Source organism: Phycodurus eques, chromosome 6, assembly GCF_024500275.1.
Source record: "Phycodurus eques isolate BA_2022a chromosome 6, UOR_Pequ_1.1, whole genome shotgun sequence".
NCBI classification, from domain to species: Eukaryota; Metazoa; Chordata; class Actinopteri; order Syngnathiformes; family Syngnathidae; genus Phycodurus; species Phycodurus eques.
The window spans coordinates 26,090,290-26,112,397 of record NC_084530.1 but is presented as its reverse complement, the minus strand read 5'-3'; the positions used below and the strand labels follow the sequence as shown (position 1 = coordinate 26,112,397).

At 43.1% G+C, this 22,108-nt stretch overlaps 2 protein-coding genes across 2 annotated transcripts in view; one reads left to right on the top strand and one right to left on the bottom strand.

The window, feature by feature from the left end:
* The window catches only part of slc5a10 (solute carrier family 5 member 10), a 28,683-nt gene extending 6,575 nt beyond the window's left edge, over nucleotides 1-22,108 (bottom strand). Inside the window, exons 1-12 of the mRNA XM_061678810.1 lie at nucleotides 21,828-22,108; nucleotides 21,678-21,749; nucleotides 20,209-20,313; nucleotides 19,652-19,711; nucleotides 19,265-19,369; nucleotides 19,073-19,178; nucleotides 18,542-18,622; nucleotides 18,259-18,464; nucleotides 15,750-15,885; nucleotides 2,674-2,781; nucleotides 2,435-2,585; nucleotides 899-1,067 (exon numbers count right to left, since the gene is read on the bottom strand). Coding sequence (XP_061534794.1) covers nucleotides 899-1,067; nucleotides 2,435-2,585; nucleotides 2,674-2,781; nucleotides 15,750-15,885; nucleotides 18,259-18,464; nucleotides 18,542-18,622; nucleotides 19,073-19,178; nucleotides 19,265-19,369; nucleotides 19,652-19,711; nucleotides 20,209-20,313; nucleotides 21,678-21,749; nucleotides 21,828-21,935 — 1,407 coding nt within the window. The 5' untranslated portion in view covers nucleotides 21,936-22,108. The remainder of the gene's footprint in view (nucleotides 1-898; nucleotides 1,068-2,434; nucleotides 2,586-2,673; nucleotides 2,782-15,749; nucleotides 15,886-18,258; nucleotides 18,465-18,541; nucleotides 18,623-19,072; nucleotides 19,179-19,264; nucleotides 19,370-19,651; nucleotides 19,712-20,208; nucleotides 20,314-21,677; nucleotides 21,750-21,827) is intronic.
* On the top strand, nucleotides 4,024-17,633 carry fam83gb (family with sequence similarity 83 member Gb). The gene is made up of 5 exons (XM_061678809.1): nucleotides 4,024-5,359; nucleotides 7,724-7,891; nucleotides 8,872-8,996; nucleotides 13,328-14,630; nucleotides 16,736-17,633. Exons 1-5 carry the CDS (start codon nucleotides 4,856-4,858, stop codon nucleotides 17,108-17,110), a joined length of 2,475 nt encoding a protein of 824 aa, XP_061534793.1. The 5' UTR covers nucleotides 4,024-4,855; the 3' UTR covers nucleotides 17,111-17,633.

Below are 22,108 nucleotides of genomic sequence, written 5' to 3'. Positions count from 1 at the left end.
CGTTTGCTGTTTTTCTTTATCTTTAAACAGGTCACAATGTTTTACACTTATTTGCCACAATATGTACTATAGTACTACCTAATTTGGATAGCTAACCCTTCTGGTTGCCCACCTCCTTATGTGTTACGATTCATGCGTTCTTTGCAGACAATATATGCAAAAATGCCATAAAACTATAAACATTATTCATATTTGCGCAAAGATTTAAAGGGTTGTTCCTTGGCTGAAGATTTGGTCTTGCACAAAGTTTTGTAAAAATCAATGTGGCAATAGAAATATACTGACCTTGCATGGCAGCGGTAATAATGCTTATTTTGATTTAACATTGTCAGAGAGGTATAATATAAATGTTTGTCATTGTGCATTAGACTATTCTTACTCGTACTTCTTGTTTGCAGTGTTTTCCAAACTAAGCCAAATAACTCCATTAGGAATATCTCACAGCACACCACCAAACAACAATGTCACAAAAAGTATATACAGTACACTAAAATAATCACAAACTCATGGTCTGTTTCAGTCACAATCACAAATTGACTTAGTGTATAATCTGGGCCTGTTCAGTTGTTGTCGTCATTTTTTCGTTATTGTATAAACCAGTATTGTCCTTTTATTGCTGTACATGAATGAATGGCAAAAGGTGGATACACATACACGTTAATTATACCCTCTGTCATCTCGTAAAAAGAGCATTTCATTGCTCTGCTTGAACACTTTATGTTACTGGCACAGATAGATGAACGAAGATTCATTATTTGGAGTAAATAAAAGAATTTTTGACCAATTAAGTGAAACTAAATTATTTCCGATGATTCATCAAATGATCTCTAACGGCACGCTAATATGCCATTGCACAGTGGTTGGGAATCACCAATTTAGAGGCATCTGTTCGTGTCACCTGCTCGTTGGTTCTCTTCCAGAAGATAGCCAGAGTGAAGACAGCCGTGACAGGGGGCGCCAGGTAGCTGGTCACCGACTGAATGTAAACATAGAGCTGGCCGCTATTGGCGGACTGCAAGATGGGGATCCACACCACGCTCACCACCACCAAGATCACCGTCACGATCCTGAGTCAAAAACACAATGGGGAATTTAAAGTGAGCCAACCGACGTCGACGTGACCAACATGACTAACAACACGAGGCATACTGGGCCTAGAGTTGGCTATTACTTTATAAATAAACACGACACACAAGTGCACCAACTGCTGTTCTTACAGAAAAGCATCTTCTAAATACTCTTGGTTGGCGTGAAATACTCCTATTCTACTGCAACAAACCTGCTCGGTTTGCCACTGCTGCTCAGATGGCTCGAAATGACGGCTAGAAACGAAAAACGAACAAACACACTAACGCAGCTTTCACAGTTGATCTGCTTGTTATCATGTTGTGTCATCTTGGGACTATTATTGTTGTTGATGGGGCTGTTGTTGTGCCCATTGTTCTCTTATCCTTCCCCAGTCGTTCAATCCCTCTCCCTTAGAGAGAGTTTTCCTCTGTTGCCAAGTTCTTGCTCATCTGGGGTTCAGTTGTTTTTCTTATATACAGACTGTATACTGTATAGTATGGTTCTTGGCTCTCTCAATGTGTAAAGTGCCTGGAGAGAACTTCTGTTGTGAACTGGCACTATTTAAATAAAATTGACGACCCAACTTACCTTTTTTGGGACATCAGCAACGTGAGAGAAGCAAATACAGGAGACCCTCGTTCACCTCCATTGGTGCTAATTTTAGCACGTAACTTTTTGATGTGTCCTGGTTTTGCAAGTGGCTTAGAAAACGTACACTTTGTTGGAGAAGTGTTATAAGTGCAAACACAGCACCATGCCAACCATTTTTGTTTTAGTCATCATGTACTTTTGCATGCCTACAATGAACACTAACATGCACGCATTTGTCCTCCATTTTAGCAGTCTTTACCTTGGAATGCTAATGATTTTGTGTTCAAAACTATCTACTGTAAGACACATTTTCTTAAGTATGTATTTTAAGGACAGTAAATGAGAGACAATAGCATGTGGCCTAATGATTAGCACATCTGCCTAACAGTTCTGAGGGTTGAAGTATTCAGTCCGGCATTCCTGTGCGGAGATTGTATGTTCTCCCCGTGCTAGTGTGGGTTTTCTTCAGGTACTCCGGCTTCCTCCCACATTCCAAAAACAGACAAGTTAGATTGATTGTAGACTCAAATGTGTTCATAGTTGTGAATGTGAGTGTGAATGCTTGTTTGTCTACAGTATATATGCACTGTGATTGTCCAGCGACCAGCTCAAGTTGTACACAACTTCTTGCCCAAAGTCTGCTGGGACAGCTCACTCGGGAACCGAATGAGAAGAAGCACTAAAGAAAATGGATGGATAAATTAATTAATTACCAAAAAACACACTTTTTTTCTTCCCTGTTCTGGAGTCTCTGCGTTTCAAATCAATTTCCTACCTGCCGACCAGTAGCAACTCTCTCTCTGAGGCTCGCGGCCGGTGCTTCTTCCAGATGTCCATAGTGAACAGCGTGGAGCTGCTGTTGAAGATGGAGGTCAGTGAAGACATCAGAGCGGCCATCATCACTGATATCATGAGCCCTCGCAGGCCTGCGCCAAACACACACACACAAAAAAGTTAATACTGAAAAATAAATGCACAAGTCGTGCTCTTCCGCTGTTGGAGAGGAGTTCTCACCGCTTGGCATGAGCTCAATGACAAGTTTGGGGAAGGCAATGTTGGAGCATCCAACCTCGGCTCCGCACACTCGCACACACTCCTCGGGGTCGACGCATCCCACCGTGTCTGAAACATGAGGAGGTCGACCGTCCAGAGGTCATTTCCACACGAAGAGATGGACACGGTAAACAACTATTCTTCTCATTCACAATGCATGTACCTATGCTCTCATTTCTTCTCTTGAGGGGGCACTCATATTTGCCGGTAAATGGTACTTAAAGATAAAAGTAGCTAATGTAATCTGATACTTCCATTATATTCAACCTGCAAATGTTTTGTGTATGAGCACACAAATGAGAAATACATAGACGAGTTGTGACATTTGTGAACACAAACTCTTTTTATTTCCTGTTTTCATTACTCGTGAGTTAGTCCGTTTCCGTGAAACTCTGTGGTTGTGTCGGGCACGTCTCCACGATGAACCAAAGCCAAATAAAGGTTGGCTTTGGTTTACATTGAATGACACAACATGTTCATGCATTTCTCAGAGAATATGGCATGGATCTCAATGACAAAATTTAGGCACTTGCAGGGTGTGTGTATTTGTGATGGTGTGGTTATCAAATTTTAGGATTGTCTAGTATCTATGCAGCACATCTGCCTCACAGTTCTGAGGTTCAGCAATCAAATCTCAGCTCTGACCTTACTACGTGGAGTTTGATTATTTTCCCCATTGCTCGCATAGGTTTTCTCCCACTTCCCCAACGCATGCATTTTAGGTTCATTTAAGACTCTGAACTATCCATAGAATTTGAGTGTGATTTTTTTTTTTTGTCTGTGTGCCCCAGTTGAAGGTGTACACTGCCTCTTGCCCAAAGTCAGCTGGGCTCCACCTCAACCAAGGATAAGCACTATCGAAAAGGGATGGATAGGCAGGCTTCAGATATTATTAAATGTTAAAAGCGAGTAACTCTAAATATGGCATTTGATCCACTCCATAAGTATTTTATTGTGGGCGAGCAATCAAAGTTCAGTTGGCTTTTCACTGATAAAACACTGTGAGCGTAACAGTATGTGACATCATATAACCAACAGTCAGATAAGGTTAACTTTGCCCTAATAGGTCATTGCCACAAACCACCACTTGTAGAAAACATTGTACACATTTTTCTTTGCAAAGTTTTTTTTTGCTTTTTTTTTTTTTTAATTTTTGTTATAAATAATCCCTTTTCCTTCTGGATTATCAGATACATTGTGTACAAGGCTCATTTTTTGGGAGTGAAAACAAGTTCATCTCCCCCTGCCCAGAAAGTGGGTGGAGTTTAGGCTCCATGGACTACCGGACACTCCGCCTCTCGGTCCCCTGGTATCCGAACTTCCGTTGCCGGATTCCAGGTTCTCACGGAGCGGCACTTCCACGCTCTCTCTCTCTCTCTCTCTCTCTCCGCGGACGTCGAATCACTTTTTGTACTTTGTCGCATACTGGTTCCAAGTTTTTTGAATTGTATTTTCTTTGCAGACGAGGCTCGTACGTGCCACGTAGACACTTAACTTTCCGCGATTTTTTTTCCTCTCTCTCTCTCTCTCTCTTTTCTGTCTTTCATGGACCTCAACGGTTGCCATCTTTGAGCCGCCCGGGAGCCGTCACCGTCGGCCGGGCCCCAGGGCAAACAAAGTGTCTCGTCAGACTGAGTCACTGGCTTAGTTTCAACACATGTATGCGAAGGAGGATTAAGGACTTTCCCCCCCCCCCCCCCTGCGTGTTCCGCTCTAACTTGACTCACGGGCTGACATCAGATACACTCATCCGCCAGCCAGCTGCCCGCCCTCCCGACCTGCCTCCTTCATGTTCGCCGGGCCGGGTTGAACCGTGCTGCCGGCCTCGTCTCTCCCCCCCTTTGGCAGGTGCAAGGCGTGGCTCTAAACGGGGGCGAGCTTTGTTCTTACAACACCTTGAGTTTGTTTGAGAGAAAGTCGACATTCGTCTTTGTTTTGTCCCTAACCCCCTTTTTTTTTTCTTTCTTGGACTTTTAATTCACCTCAAATGAGAAGCTCCACCGCTCACACGTTCCTCTTCACGGTGTCGCCGACGACAGAACCGGAATGAAAGTAGGGTAGTTTGTGAAGTTTTGACGTACAGCCAAGCGGAAAGGAGTGTTGTTTAAACAAATAGTTCTTGGCAAGTGGACTCGTCGAGGTCATGGCGCTGTCCCAAATCCAATGTCTAGACGACCACCACGTCAACTGGCGTGTGAGCGAGAGCAAGCCGGAGTTTTTCTACAGTGAGGACCAGCGGCTGGCTCTCGAGAAGCTCATCACCCAGGGCCGTGGTGCGTTCAAGGACTACCTCCGCGAGAACAACGTCCGGGATTTCCTGTCAGAACCCGAGCTGGAGCGGATTGCCCACACGGCCGAGCTTTACCGGCCCGGGTACGAGCACCACCAGAAGCCGGAGACCCCCGGAGGCCACGCGGGGATCCCCACGACACCCGGCTCCGGGGAGGATGGAGCTTTGGACGGCGAGGTGTCGCTTCAATACTGGCCGGACCGCTCCGAAGCCTCGGTGGCGGAGCTGGACCTCGGTTGGCCTGAAGCCATCTCGTACCGTGGGGTGACGCGCGTGACAGTGTACACGCAGCCGCCCGCTGACGGTCAGTCGCACATCAAGGAGGTCGTGCGCAAGAGTATCGCTTCAGCCCAAAAGGTACACATCCATTCACCCAACCAAGTCAATGTGCTCAATCAATTAATTGACAAATTATTATTATTACTTTTTTAACCGATTAATCATTTACAGTAATCGTTTAACTTGAAATTGTCCATGTGCTCAAACTCTCAACTGTAAATATTCGCTGATTTCTGCAGTGCTTCATGAAAGCACACGGATTATCTTTTTTTTAATCAAATGTCTTATTTGCAAACTTCTGCTTTTACTTGGGAAAACAATGATCAACAGTTTCCCCTATTTTCCACATATTATGGACCAAACCAGTAAACGAATCATAAGCAATTTATGGACAAGATAATAGTCAGTCAGTTTAAACTATGATGAAAATAATCATTCTTTGGAGCCGTGGTCAAGTCCTGGCCTAACTAAAGCACCTTAACATATTTTTTTTAAATGTGAGCAATCCCCACGCATGATGAGGAAAACAATCGCCATGTGCGTGCTTACTGCTCTTATAGTGTTCAGTGTACTCAAGATGATTAACAAAGTGAAAGGCCGCAGAACGTAGTAGAAGAAGGTAAGATAACGAGGCTGCTTCAGGTCACAATCAACAAATACGTAAACTTTTGTGATGATCGTCACTATTGAACAGTTCAACATTCGCGATTGTTTTCTGAGCAGATAGGGGAGTAAAAAAATAAAATCACTCTTATCACACCCCATACCACATGATGATCATTTAGAGAGAGAAGAGAATCTGACCTTTGCGGACTTTGATCACAAGGCAGCGAAAAAGCTCAAATTTGGCCCGATTGTTTGTTTGTATGTGTGTGTCCCACTTGAATCTTCAAATTTTAAAATTTTGGTTTGGGTTGTGGAAGTTTCTCGCACTCAGGTTTAAATCTGGGACCATCTTGTTAAAGAAAGAAAATACTGACAGTATTTTCCCAAAGCAATTGTCCAAACAATTCTTTTTTTTTTTTAATCGCTTTTCAGATCCTGACTCGTTTGTTAAACTTGTTTCCATTTACTTACTGGGTTGTCAAACCTCTGATCGGAGTAAAGATGATTTGTAGCTGAGGTTTGACATCCTCAGCGGTTTTCTACATTCTCGGTGCTGAGCGCTGTAGCCGAGTCCGAGCCAAACTATCTGGGTCATTGTGCCTTGTCATCTGTGGCACTGTCGAGGATTGATCCTCTGGAGGTGTTCTCGCACACGTGTCACTCACGCCAAAGTATTCACAAACAAGACTGACTAGAACACGCCTGTGCTTATTAAAAAAAACCAAAAAAAACAAATGAAGAACATGACACCATTAAGTCACATGATAGAGGCTTTTAAATGCCATTTTACTAGGTCAGCGTTGGGGGTGGAACAATGCAGGAAGTTAGATCTTAAGTTCTAATTAAGGGGATTTTTTTTTAACCACTGGAATGGCGACGTTAGAGCAACATCAGAACCAAAATGAAAAATAGATACTCAATCCGGCAAGCGCTGTTTACTCTGTGCACTCTATTACAATCTTTTTTCTGTATGTTTCATAATTTCTGTCTTTCTTCTGCATTTTTTTTGACTCAGTGGCAGCATATCTCAACCTTTCCCAGCAATTTTTGAAGTAGTTATAATTATGATTTATACATGTATTAGATTTACATGAAGGTCTTTTAATTGATCTGACCATTTTTTTCATCTATTAATTATTTAACGCGTCAGATTTCAAAATATGTAGTTTGCCATAGGACCTACATGAATTGCAGCAGCTAGTATTCACATACTGTATCGAGACTCGAATAAAAAAAATAAATGTTTGTGGTATATTTATCCATATTTTCACTCTTACATTTTTAGGTACTTTTTTAGGTGCTAATTCCAGCATTTCTGTCTACAATATTTAACTTGTCAGTGCGCAATCAAAGGTAACATTAATTTGTTGCTTGATTCGCTATTTCTGAAGAAATTCCAGTTTCCATTTTCATCTTTTAAATGTGTTGAAATATTGAATGAAGCGACTGTCAAAGTCTGTAGCACGACACAAGAAGCTTGAGAATAATAAAGAAGAGAGAGATTATAGCAATGCTTCATGGCAAAAGTGCTGATTTTTTTTTTTATCATACACAGAAAGAGAAGCCAAAAGTGATTGATTTTTTTTTTTTTTTTTTTTTTTGGATAATACACAGAAGGAGAAGACCGTCTGTGACAATGGCAGAATTTAGAAGGATTTACATACACCTTTGAGCCTCTAACAACAACAAAAAAAGTCATTATTTTAGTGTCAGTCCCACTGTGATATGTCCAAAAATGGTTGTAAAATGCTCCGTAAGCGGTTAAAAAGTGGTTGCAGTGTTGGATAATAAACACTGACATAATTTATGTTCTGTCCAATGTGTGTCTGTGTGCAGGTGATAGCTGTGGTGATGGACGCCTTCACTGACGTGGACATATTTCGAGACCTGCTGGACGCGGCCTACAGACGGAAAGTTCCCGTATACATAATCATTGATATGGCAGCTGTGCCCTCTTTTCTTTCCATGTGTGGCCGAGCTGATATGCATCGTGGACACCTAAAGGTACACGCACACGCCTATAAACACACATACTGTATGATGTTTTGACAAACTGAGAGATGAGCTGGTGGAACAGATGGCTGTTCTTGATAAGTTACATTTTCCAATGGGCAGTCACCGTTCCAGTAGGACTGGGTGATTTATTGATAAATTAAAGTTTATTTGTCAGGACATTTAAAAAAAATGTTTTATTGATTGATTATTTTTATCAAGTAGCTTCCGAAATGCACTCCTTGCACTATTAACATCGCTGTGAACAGAGTGAAGCTAGTTCACGAAAACACAGACAGTGTTGCCAAATTAGCGGCTTTGAAATTATTTTTAGGGACTTAACAGCAAGTTAATGCGCCGGGAAAACAACTCCGGGGGAAAAAACAGTTTGAAAATTTTTGGTATCTGGGGAATGTATTTTTAGGCCATATTGCCCATGTTGTATGGTTCCATTTGAAATGTCATAAAGAAGGAGACACGGCAGACCAACCCGGCGCATGTCTTCACTTGAAGCCCGTGATAAGGTCAACAAGCAGCAGCTCGTCAGTCGCTATAGGCTAAATTTCTTTGTGATTCATTGCCTCTCCAAGTAAAACTGGTCGGGGCAGTAACAGAAAACACTTAAATGGAGTTTCCGCAAATATGGGAGACTGGAGTCTCAACACAAACTGAAACTGTTTACTTTCCTCATGATATAAAACCATCCTCACTCCTCTCTTTCAACCTCTCCGTCTTATCTGTCGTTATTGCTCTCGCATGAATGACTTCATTATGCCGTTATGCCCCACGTGAGATTTCGCCCACAACTTTTACCCATGAGGTAACGCAGCGCCTTGCATCCACGCCCTTTTATCACAGACCAGAAAACAAACATAGCAGGGTGTGTCACACATGCACACAGATAACCTGTAGCATCTGTAAACACAAACATCCTTTGTCTCCCCAGTAGCTCATCGCTCAGATGAACATTGTGTGTGTGTCTGTGTGTTTAGAATCTTCGCGTGCGCTGCTGTGGAGGCGTGGAGTTCTTCACATGCTCAGCTCAGAAGGTTCGTGGGTCCCTGAGCCAGAGGTTTCTCCTGGTAGATGGAGACAGAGCCATCTCTGGTTCCTACAGGTGAGCTTGACATAACACTAAATGGACAAAAGTATTGCGACGCAGCTCTTATTCAATAAATGAATCAGTCAGCACCTCCTTGAAATGTAATTATTCATCTTTGTATGATTCCAACAGTGTGGATACAGTTTGGGGAAGACTTTTATTTTCCCAGTGCACAAAGCAAGGTCCTTAAAGGCATGCATGGAAGAATTTGGTTTTGAAGAACACTACAACACACCTTTGAGCTGAGCTAGATGCTAGAACAAACCTAACCACTCACAAACATACTCCGGCATCTTGTACAAGTAGGAAGTCTTCTTTCTGGAGTGGATGCTGTGACATGTTCTTCCTATGCTCACTTCCTGTGGCATTTTAACAAGTGTCCTAATACTTTTGTCATTAATTTGTGCTGTAAGCCTAAACAAAACTAGATTTGTTTAGCATTATCCACCTCTGCTGGAATCGTACACTGCAAGGCAACATTACTGTTGTCGTAGAAGTAAACTACAGTGGGTCCTCGGTTTACAATGTTCCTACGGTGTCAGTGTAACCTAAATTTGTATGTAAGTTGGAACATGCTGAAGTCTATAACTAAACTACACGAGGACAGTAGAAAAGTCATTTTTACATTAAATACTTCAATGAAAAAACACATCTCGGCCATAAATATGAAATAATCAAACGAAAAACCCTGGGTGTTGAATATTGCGAAACCGATGTGATTGCAATATTTAACCTGCCCGTAAATAAATTATATTTGTATTATTTAAGAAACAAATAAAATTGTTTAATGTGGCAAAACAAGCAGGCTATTTGTATTCTCCCGTATTTCAGAAGTGTTGTTCATTTTAGGCACAAGTTTATTGTTTTTGTTTTTTTTTTTCTGTTTTTTTTTTTTCGTTCATTTCCTCCTGTCCCGCGTCTGCCATTCTTCCTTTGCCCGCTGCTGCTGTGATTCTCTCTGTACACCGAGTACATTGCATTGTGCATGCCGTTATCTCGAAAATTATATTTTTTTCGTTATATTGTGCAGCTCTACTTCTTGGCCATAAATATTAAGTAATCAAATGAAAAATTTTAAGTGACGTGATAATTGAGACTGTCTTTTTCTGCCATGTGATGACGTATTCTTATGACCAGTGTTGCCACAGTTTCCTTGAAAAAGTAACTTAGTTACTTTACTGATTACTTGAGCTTAAAAGTAACTGTTACTTTACTGATTACTTGATTTTGAAAGTAACTAAGAAAAAAAGTAACTTTTTAGTTACTTTCAGCAACTGTGGCAGGAGTATCACTCATCCACAGTACAAAAAAAGCATTATCTTAACCGTACAATACCATTACTTGGCCACACAAGTTACATCAACATGAAAAAATAACTTCAATATTTGTGTAGCTGAAGCCACATTAAATGAAATTAAATAAACTTAGAGCAGACTTGACATGCCAAATAGCCACCTAAATATAAACAAGCACACCATTCTCAGTACACTTCTTTAAAGACTCTTAACTGATAGACAGACAGAGATACAGACTGTAGCAACCCTGCCGATTGTGTGGGGGTCCATGAAGGCAACTGCGCGCATAGTGTACAATGAACCTTTGTATTGTCCTCTTTAGAGAAACTTGGAAGTAGTGACTGTATTTCCAGTTTACAACCCCATTTCCAATGAAGTTGGGATGTTGTGTTAAACATAAATAAAAACAGAATACAATGATTTGCAAATCATGTTCAACCTATATTTAATTTAATAGACGACAAAGACAAGGTATTTAATGTTCAAACTGATAAACTTTATTGTTTTTAGCAAATAATCATTAACTTAGAATGTTTTGGCTGCAACACATTCCAAAAAAGCTGGGACAGGGTCATGTTTACCACTGTGTTACATCACCTTTTCTTTTAACAACATTCAATAAATGTTTGGGAACTGAGGACACGAAATGTTGAAGCTTTGTAGGTAGAATTATTTCCCATTCTTGCTTGATGTACAGCTTCAGCTGTTCAACAGTCCGGGGTCCCCGTTGTCGTAGTTTACGCTTCATAATGCGCCACATCTTCAATGGGAGACAGGTCTGGACTGCAGGCAGGCCAGTCTAGTACCCACACTCTTTTACTCTGAAGCCACGCTGTTGTAACACGTGCAGAATGTGGTTTGGCATTGTCTTGCTGAAATAAGCAGGGGCGTCCATGAAAAAGACGTTGCTTGGATGGCAGCATATGTTTCTCCAAAACCTTCATGTACCTTTCAGCATTAATGGTGCCTTCACAGATGTGTAAATTACCCATGCCATTGGCACTAACACAGCCCCATACCATCACAGATGCTGGCTTTTGAACTTTGCGTCCATAACAGTCCGGATGGTTCTTTTCCTCTTTGGCCCGGAGGACACAACGTCTACAATTTCCAAAAACAATTTGAAATGTGGACTCTTCAGACCACAGAACCCTTTTCCACTTTGCATCAGTCCATTTTAGATGAGCTCGGGCCCAGAGAAGCCGGCGGCATTTCTGGGTGTTGTTGATAACTGGCTTTTGCTTTGCATAGTAGAGTTTCAAGTTGCACGTACGGCTGTAGCGCCGAACTGTATTTACTGACATTGGTTTTCTGAAGTGTTCCTGAGCCCACGTGGTGATATCCTTTACACATTGATGTCGGTTTTTGATGCAGTGCCGCCTGAGGGATCGAAGGTCATGGCCATTCAATGTTGGTTTTCGGCCTTGCCGCTTACATGCAGTAATTTCTCCAGATTCTCTGAACCTTTTGATGATATCATGGACCGTAGATGATGAAATCCCTAAATGCCTTGCAATTGTACGTTGAGGAACATTGTGCTTAAACTGTTCGACTATTTTCTCACGCACTTGTTCACAAAGAGGTGTACCTCGCCCCATCTTTGCTTGTGAATGTTCAGGGAAGCTCCTTTTATACCCAATCATGGCACCCACCTGTTCCCAATTAGCCTGTTCACCTGTGGGATGTTCCAAACAGGTGTTTGATGAGCATTCCTCAACTTTCTCAGTCTTTTTTGCCACCTGTCCCATCTTTTTTGGAATGTGTTGCAGCCATAAAATTCTGAGTTAATGATTATTTGCTAAAATCTATAAAGTTTATCAGTTTGAACATTAAATATCTTGTCTTTGTAGTGTATTCCATCCATCCATCCATTTTCTGAGCCGCTTCTCACTAGGGTCTCGGGCGTGCTGGAGCCTATCCCAGCTGTCATCGGGCAGGAGGCGCAGGGTACACCCTAAACTGGTTGCCAGCCAATCGCAGGGCACATACAAACAAACAACCATTTGCACTCACAGTCACACCTACGGGCAATTTAGAGTCTCCAATTAATTCATGTTTTTGGGATGTGGGAGGAAACCGCAGTGCCCGGAGAAAACCCACACAGGCACGGGGAGAACATGCAAACTCCACACAGGCGGGGCCGGGGATTGAACCCGGGTCCTCAGAACTGTGAGGCTGACGCTCTAACCAGTCGTCCACCGTGCCGCCACTGTAGTGTATTCAATTAAATATACGTTGAAAATGATTTGCAAATCATTGTATTCTGTTTTTATTTATGTTTTACACAAAGTTCCAACTTCATTGGAATTGGGGTTGTAAGTATGCCAATCCCTCGTCAGAGTCGTCAACGTCTGCTGTGTTTGCGCCGCTGGCTGCTTGGGCACACGTGAGTTGACGATGTGCGGAAAACGTGCAACACGTCACGTGACGTCATTGCCCCAGACGGCTCAGTTTATAAATATTTTGCCTTTTTTCGATATTGTAGTTAGTCTTTGTGTGCATTTTAGTTATGGATAGTTAAGAATAGAGTGTGTTTTGTCTGTTTTATTAGTCATTACTAAAACAAAGCCTGAAAATTCACTTATGATATGCACCGTGACTGAATCAAGTGTCCTGGTTATTGACTTGCCTCATGTTCCCAAGCACTGTAGTTTCTTAATAATAAATATCTGTTGCCTGACGATAAATAGCATCGTATGCAAAAGCATGTTAAGCTCTGGTTGTCGTAAACAAAAAAGTAACTATTGGAAGCTAAATCAAAGTAACTGTAATCTGACTACTCTAATATCAAAAGTAACGTGTTAGATTACTTATGACGTCACCGGACCACATTTTGGAAGTAAGGCGTTACCGGCATCACTGCTTATGAGACAGCACAAATTAGTTCATTGTGCGCCCTTGCTAACATTAAAAAATGGCATGTCGAAACCATGGTAAACCGAGGACCCCCTGCACTGGATTGTAAATTGTAGTTTTATTGACAAATGATTCAAAGTTAAATAAGTAAAGGTACACTAGTGTTTAATAATGTCTGTTTTATGGTCATTCCAGCTTCACGTGGTCCTCGTCCCGCCTGGACCGTAACCTCATCACAGTGATCACAGGACAGTCGATGGAGACCTTTGACTTCCAGTTTCGGGAACTGTTCCTCTTGTCACGGAGCGTGTCTCTCAGCAAGGTTCCCATGGTCGATGAACCCGTTCCCGATGCGCTCCCTCAGGCCGCGCCTGTTGTCGTGCCAGCCACTGTTGCAAAGAAGCTCATCAACCCCAAGTATGCCCTGGTTGCCGCGGGAACGCACACAAGTCCCACTTCTTCAGACCAGAACTCCAGCAACAAGAACTCACATGTCCCCGCTGGCTTAAAAATTCGTAAGGGGCGTCTTAAGGATGTTGCCGAGGAGCCGCACATACATCCGGCGTTGGTCAATATGGAGAAAGCCTACCTGATCCCATACCTCCCCACCTGGCCGGAACCAGACCCGCCGAGCGACGTGATAGGTTTCATCAACATCAGGGACGAGAAACGAGGCCATCAGGTTCACTTGCAGAGGTCCGAGCGCTTTGAGCTCAGTCAGGCCATACGTTTCAGCTCTCCACTGACGCTGGCGAGTCCACCTAAAGAGTCCGGTTTGGACGCGGAAGGCGAAGCGAAACTTCCATCTGGTAATACCTCAGCTCCTAAGAGTGCACCCAACAAGGAGCAGCAGGAACACGCAACTCCAAATAAAGACAGCGGTGATGCAACAGATTCCAGGGGGGCCCCGCAGCAACAGCCCGATGAACTTCTCACACAGGAGACGCAACAAACACACCCTGCCCCTGCAGAGCCTCAGCCGGGGGACAACTCCGGAGAAACGCCAGCAGCAGCCCCTCCCGTCCCTAAACGACGAACGCTGCACTTGGTCATAGACCCAGCCCCCTTGGACCAGTCCGCCGAAGCGCAGGTCACTCTGGTTAAAATCGACAACACGGAGCGCTCCTCCAACAACAACAACAACACCCAGGAGGAGGGCGCCGACTCCGGCAGTAACGACAACGGCAGCCAGGACAGCACCAAGGTCATATGCGACCGAGCGGCCGTGGACGACCCGTCCAGCGCTTCCACGGTGTCCGATGAAGAATACTACGACTGCTCCCAACAGCAGCCTGGCAACTATTTGGTCGACAAGGTCAGCACGGGGTCCGGCCGTGGCCACCGGCTAATGGATGGTGTCAACATGATGGCCCGCCTCTCTCAGAGCATGCTAGACCTACGGGAGCCCAGCAAGACAGAGGACAGCGCCGCCCTCATCCGCCAATCACAGCAGCTGCGCAGGCAGGGCCACGGCTCGCCGCATGGGCGCTTACGTCAGGTGAGACAATTAGCTTTTTTTTTTTCCACAATTTGAAACCGTTCTTAATAAGATCTGTGACATGCTTCTGTCAAAATATCCCAATCAAGAATTATCATTCACTTTACTCACCCTACTTCTTGTTCAACTGAAGTTACGCCATTTTTAGGGGCAGGCCCTGTGTCATGCTAGTGAGTGGCTATAACCGATCTCTTGATTGTTTACTTTCACACAATGAGTGAGCATTACTTGTATACTGTACAAGCCCTTGAAAAGTAATTTTTTCATTATATGTTCTCTTCTAGAATAACCTAGTTGCTTAGTTCGTTTTCACCAAGGGTTGCCGTCTAGCTCGGCACAGTACGGTTTGGAACAGATAACTTTTGTTTGCCTTGTGCTTCCATCACAGGGTTTGTTCGCCAGGTGGCAATACATGCGTGAGCTATGTAAATAGTATGACATATTGTAGGATTACAAAAATTTGTGTCACGTAAAAAATTTGTGGCGGCACGGTGGACGACTGGTTAGAGCGTCAGCCTCACAGTTCTGAGGACCGTGGTTCAATCCCCGGCCCCGCCTGTGTGAAGTTTGCATGTTCTCCCCGTGCCTGTGTGGGTTTTCTCCGGGCACTCCGGTTTTCTCCCACATCCCAAAAACGCGTTAATTGGAGACTCTAAATTGCCCGTAGGTGTGAATGTGAGTGCGGATGGTTGTTTGTTTGTATGTGCCCTGCGATTGGCTGGCAACCAGTTCAGGGTGTACCCCGCCTCCTGCCCGATGACAGCTGGGATAGGCTCCAGCACGTCCGCGACCCGAGTGAGGAGAAGCGGCTCAGGAAATGGATGGATGGATAACAAATTTGTATTTCAGTCGTTGAGGTCTAGACTTGTTTTTTATGACATAACAGAAATTAAACAGAATGTTTTCATTTAATGAAAGGAATGGAAATAAGTACTGAAGTAGCTGCTAAAAACTGACAATTGGGATGCAGTTCAGAGGTGCTCCATCAATAATAAGTTGTGTTATAGGCACCAATAGCCCACTTATAGTTTATGTACTGACACGATGAAACCATCTTTTGAATACTCAAAACAACACCCGTAAAGGCCGCCCTGGGTTTAATGTAGCCAGCATCCTAACCTGGGTAGAGAGCGCGGCTGATCATGCCCGGGAGGATGATGAAGATGAAGGGCAGCATCTTCAGATAGGCAGCCAGGATGGACGCTCCCTTCACGTGGCTCATGTTTTTTGCGGCGAGGGATCGTTGGACAATCACCTGAAGACGGCAATAAATAAGTCAATCGCAAGGCACAGCTACCTGTATACAAACAGGCAATCAAAATCACATTCACACCTATGGACAGTTTTCACTCTTCAATGAGCCTAACATGCTTGCTTTTCGAATGTGGAAGGAAGCCCAACTACCTGGAGAAAACCTAGACAAAAACACGGAGAATACGAAATCTCCACACAGGAAGAGATTCGAACCCAGAACCTCAGACCTGTGAAGCAGATGTACGACCCACTTGCTTACTGTATCACAGTGTTATCAAAATGTCCATCCATTTTCAACACCGCTTATCCTGGTTAGGGTCACAGGGCGTTGGATCCTATCCAGCTGACTTCGGGCGAAAGGCGGACTACACCCTGAACTGGTCGCCAGTCAGTCGCAGGGCACATATAGATACAGACAACCATTCGCACTCACATTCACACCGTCACTGAGTGGGAACTGAACCCACGCTGCCCACACCAACGTCAGGCAAGTTTACCACTACACCATCAGTAACTGTTATCAAAATGTAAAAAAAAACAAAACAAAACAAAAAACAATTGTGACATGAATGGCCAAAATATTGACTTTTTAATTAAAAGAATACCACAGGTTTCATTTTTTTTTTCATTAAGTTGCTCAGTACAATTCCTGTAGGATTTGTACTCGGTGAAAAGAGTTTTGATGGTTACAGTGAAGTTTTGGTGCTATATTTAACTCACCATTTAAGATAACGCCCTAAGAAGTAATGTGAAATGTGAAAATTATGTGGGACCATGTAATAGTCCAGGAAGTACCCCAGGTGAGAAATACAGTATGCGCTGGATAACACGGCTTTCCCGTTTTTGTGCAGATGTTCCCATCATCTAAATCTCCTGGTCGCGATGGGAGGCTAAGAAGCACAAAAGTCGTCATTGCCAAACCGGGAAGCTTCCACCGCCCCCACCGAGCTATCGGCCCCGTGATTGGAGGACATCGTTACTGGCACGGACAATTGCTACAGCCGGACGCCACCCTGATGCGCACCGAGACTCGATCCAGCCGCTCGCCGCGTCGCCACAGCCCAGGCTATAGTAAGGGGGCCAAGGCTTCCTCGCCATCGCGGGCAGCCAACCCCGCTGGGGGAATCGCACCTCTGTCCAAACTGAACAATTTGAGACATTTGAAGGTACGAGGTGGAGCCTCGCAGAAGAAAGTGTCTCAAAACAGCAACAATGCCTCCAGATAGAAATGATGGCCATTCCAGGTACTCCAATAATGCTTGTTGATGTTGATATGCTTTTAAAATGGGTGACGCTTGCTCTAAGAATGGAATCTAAACGTTCAAGCTCTAACCACATGTAAATGAATGTAGATTTGCATATCGTGAACGAGTAATTGAATGTAAATGAATTACATTACCCTCTAGGTGAACTGTAAATATATGTGCACATACGTTTTACTGGATTAATGCTTAATAAGGCAGTCTTTACAAATGATCTTCATTTTACTTGATCCCCTCGACAATGACTCTTTTAGACTTTTGCACTGTAAATCTTTTTACGTACAAAACTCAATGATGCGATGTGAGCCAAGTCAACGAGCTGAGTTCTAAATGACCCCTGTGCTGAAATCACTCCGATTGGTCACTGACGTGGGGGCGGGGCTTGTTATTTGCAGCATTTGCGACCTGTACAGATGTAGCGTGGTGTTTATTTACATGATGTGGGACCAAAAGTGAATGTTGCGAATAAAACAGATTTGTGTTGAAATATTTGACTTTTGTCTTTCAGACATGAGCTAGAATGTAATTTCAAAGATAGCGTAGACCTCCACCAAGGGTGAAAAAATGCTTACTTCGCTAACTCATTTAGTATGAGTTGTAGGTGATGGTTAAAGTGCATTTGGAAGTGGGTGCCAAGTTGACTGCAACACACGGCAAGCTTTTTTCACTACAATCTGCTGGGTCTGATGGGTCTCTACCCGGCTTGGCCTCAATGCAAGTGCACCGTAACATCAAAAAGGATGCTCACTAAGGTTTAATGGCTTCTTCCTGGACCCCATCCATAAGGTTTTGCTGAGTTTTACAGTTTTTGTGTGAGCCTTAAGACGAACGAAAAGAACAACATTTGCCTCTGCTGAACAACCTAACATGTCCATCTGATTTGATTGATTAAGTAATGAAGATGATTTTTGGAGAATGCAAAGCAATTGCCAAATGCCACAACAAGCTTTTTTAAACACTGCTCCACCTGCTGGATCTGTTGGTTCACCACTTGGCCCTAATGCACTTGGAGGTTGTAAAGGTAAAAAAAATCCTTGAACCACATCTTTTATCAAAATCAAAATTCAATGGGTTCATGGTCTGATACGATGGTTGCCTGTGTGCACATGTACCTGATCGGTGCACCAGTACCAGGTGGCCAGGATGGTGAGCCCCAGCGTCATGCCAGGCCAGGGCAAGTCTCCAGTGACAGCGTCTCTGAATAGATGCATGGCGTCCTGTCGAGGCAGGTGGCAGGTACTGTTGGGTATGGACTTGCTTGGCACTGCCATGCTGTACACTTTCTCCAGGTTACTGAAGCCGCCGATCTTGTTGAAAGCTGTGAACGAAGACCACACTTTGGGTGCATCGCATGGGGGTATTTTTCCATTATTGGGTGGAAATGAGTGCACATACCAGTAATGGTGAGAATAATTGCCCCTACAATCATCACCAATGTTTGCAGAGTGTCTGTGTAGATGACAGCGGCGAGACCACCTGTGAGGAAGTCAGTGCGAGTCTTCATTGCTGCCATATTGGTCAAGACAGCTTGGTCAGCTTACCATCTATGAATTGTTGTTTTCATTGGTGTTGTGGGGGATTTGGATAATAGACTGAAAATACACTTCAATATATATTTTATTGATATTGAATTTTGTCATATTTGGTGTTGCAGTAATGTAAAAGTAACTGAAAGTAATCAAGTTACACTGCGTGGGACCTCATTAGATTCTGCAGATGTACCTAATAAAGTGTCACAGCACACTTTGATTATACCCCACTATAATTTACAATCATCTGTAAACTGCATCCATCTTAACTTCAGTGTGTTTACAAGTCAGTCTTGCCTGGGCCAACTTGGCCCCAGTTAGAACAAAGTAATGACTGTCATCAGTCAATGCAGCTTCTGTGTGTGTCTGTGAATCTAAAGTTGTCCTCTTTGCGTACCGGCGATAGTGTAGAGCGCCGTGACCACCAGCATGAGGACGGTTGACAGGTAGAGGTTCCATCCCAGACACACATTGACGAACAGGGCTCCCGAGTAGAGGTCAGTCTGGTGCAGGGAAGAGAACAAGTGTTGACTTTGGTGCGTTTGTGTATTGCAGACTGGGTCATCGGGTTTCTTTTTGTGTGTCATACTGAAATCTTTGTGAAGATGGACAAAAGGAGTGAGAGGACAGCCAGGTAGGTTCGAATTCTCTCTCCTCCGAAACGCCGGCCCAGGTACTCGGGCATTGTCACGATCTGAACAGACACACTTTGTTTTTGTCAACTCTGTGTTACTGACTTTATCACACTTCCCTCTGTTCTGAAACGAATTAAGTTGTAATTTATGATGCTAGAAGACAGCTGAACTGTGCGATGTAGTTGTGTGACACCCTGCTTGGGAATTTTCAAGGCGGGGAATGCCTGTAAGGACAATGCCTCTCTTGGCACTTCAATGTAGCTGCCGAACCAGCCGTGACAAGCAGGGCCTGGAGGTGCACGTGCATGTGGGTGTTTTTGTGTATGTGTGTGCAGGCGAACCCCTGAGGAGATGTAGACAGGAACGAACACCCAGGCCAGAGCCAGCAACACATAAGTGGCCTGAAAGAAAGGGTGAAGCAGAGCGGAGAGGTTCGATTAGGCAGACAATCTCAAGTGGTCAAACGCAAAGGAGCTTGTGAGCGTTCCTCATTATAGTTTGTGGTTGCAAGTATTAAGGGAGCCTGCAATGATGAGCAGTAAAGCAAGTTTCTGATTTTAGACCAGGGGTGGGCAAAGTATGGCTTAAGGGCAACATACTTTGCGCACCCCTCAGGCTCTATTCTTTAAAACGGCTCACCAAGCATTTACATGATCAAGAGTCATTTTGATAGCCATTTTTCAGCTTTTGTTTGTTTGTATTTATTTTTTTATGTATCTATCTATTTCCGTAATTAGTTAAAAAACCCCGTTGAAGGGAATTCAGATATTTGTTTCTAAAAACATTATAAAAGTTCAAAGATAATTCTTGAAATGTGCTTTGGAAATCAAAATTCTGGCCTGTACGTTGTGAATATAACCCCTCTTTGGTGAATGCATGGATGAGCCTGTCCCCTCACATTCCATTCAAAACCTGCAACAGCGATGCCCCCGGCAGCTCCCGTCCCGGCCAGACCGATAAACAGACCCGAGCCCTCTGAACTGGCAAACAGGGAAGCCCCAATCTGGGAAAGACACCATTTTAACCACAGTAAATGGTTTTAGTTCGTTACAAGACACTTTCAAAATGTAAATAATATATTATTGAATTTACAGTTATTACAAATATAATAGACCACTTGTCATTAAAATGAAAACAGACCAGACTATTTCAATTTCAGTGAGGATTAGCATTACATGGCATTCATAAAAATGGCATAGTAGTATAATTCTAACTCCAGAAAATTGTAATTCAAAACAGGACATTTTTTAATTAAAAAAACAAAACAAAAAAAACATTAGCATAACAGTTTCAAATAATGCCATACCATTGTACAATTTTAACTTCAGAAAAGTATCTCAATTTTGTTTACATTCAAAGTATAGAATTTTATTTCTAAAAAACTATTTTTATAACCCGACTTGCCTTTAAAAAATCATTAGCACTTTATTTAAAAAAATCAAAAATATAATTTCAAATCATTTTTTGTAATTTAAAAAAGCCTTATCATTTTAATGCTATACTAGTATATTGTAATTTTAACCACAGAACAATAGTTTAGTTCATAAAACTTTTTTATCATTAAAAAAATGATGTTTTAATACTTATCATGATATCTAATATAGTTCTAAAATGTCATAAGTACTGTATAGTATAATTTCTACCCCAGAATATTATTGGACTTTTTATTATCATTATCATTGATATTATACAGTATAGATTACATCAGCATAGTGTAATTATTGGAATACTTTTTTTTATTTCGAAAATTTCTTGTGTATTATATATATGTAGTAACAATGCTATATGAAATTTACTATATCTTCCCCCCCATCATATTTGATAACTTTTGTTGTTGTTATCATTACTTTTTTTACTCATTACTTAAATAACCCAATGTGGTATCCTTGCTGGCGGCACGGTGGACGACTGTTAGGAGCGTCTGCCTCACAGTTCTGAAGAGCGGGGTTCAATCCCCGATCCCGCCTGTGTGGAGTTTGCATGTTCTCCCCGTGCCTGCGTGGGTTTTCTCCAGGCACTCCGGTTTCCTCCCACATCCCAAAAACATGCATGGTAGGTTAATTGACAACTCTAAATTGCCCGTAAGTGTGAATGTGAGTGCGAATGGTTGTTTGTTTGTATGTGCCCTGCAATTGGCTGGCAACCAGTTCAGAGTGTACCCCGCCTCCTGCCCAATGATAGCTGGGATAGGCTCCAGCACGCCCGCGACTCTAGTGAGGAGAAGCGGCTCAGAAAATGGATGGATGGATGGTCAAACACACTTGCTGTGTTTCACCATGATGTTTTCGAAACGGTGTTGTGCATTTAAAAATAATATACTGTAACATTACAGCAGGGTAAGTGTAAGCGATGTTATGGAGAACTCACCGGCCACCAGGCCATGTCTCGCCCCGCTAGAAAGTAGCCGCTCAGTGTGTTTCTGCTCACCCTGCATGATGACTGTCTCACACACACACACGCACACAAGCGACAGGGTGTAAAACTCAATATGCACCGAAATGTATCTCTGCGACTTACCCAAATGCCTACGGCCAGGTTGAGAAGGAAGTAGGTTACTATGACGATGATGTCAGAGAAGCTGAAGGACTGAGACAGCGCGTAGAAGTTGGTGGTGGAATTAGACATCCTTGCACACTTGTACAATAGAGTCCCTCTATCTCCACATGCACTTATTGAAAGGACACCTGGATTCCCATTAAAATCTCACACCCTTTTGTTGTCAGCCTCAGAAGAAGGCATCACAGTTGCATACATTCATCCCACCGACTCCTCCTTTTCTGAGCCATCTGCATCAAAGT

Coding starts and splice junctions, on each gene's coding strand:
- fam83gb (XM_061678809.1), top strand. CDS start 4,856: ATGGCGCTGTCCCAAATCCAATGTCTAGACGACCACCACGTCAACTGG. Junction 5,360..7,723: donor GTATCGCTTCAGCCCAAAAG/GTACACATCCAT, acceptor GTCTGTGTGCAG/GTGATAGCTGTGGTGATGGA. Junction 7,892..8,871: donor TGCATCGTGGACACCTAAAG/GTACACGCACAC, acceptor CTGTGTGTTTAG/AATCTTCGCGTGCGCTGCTG.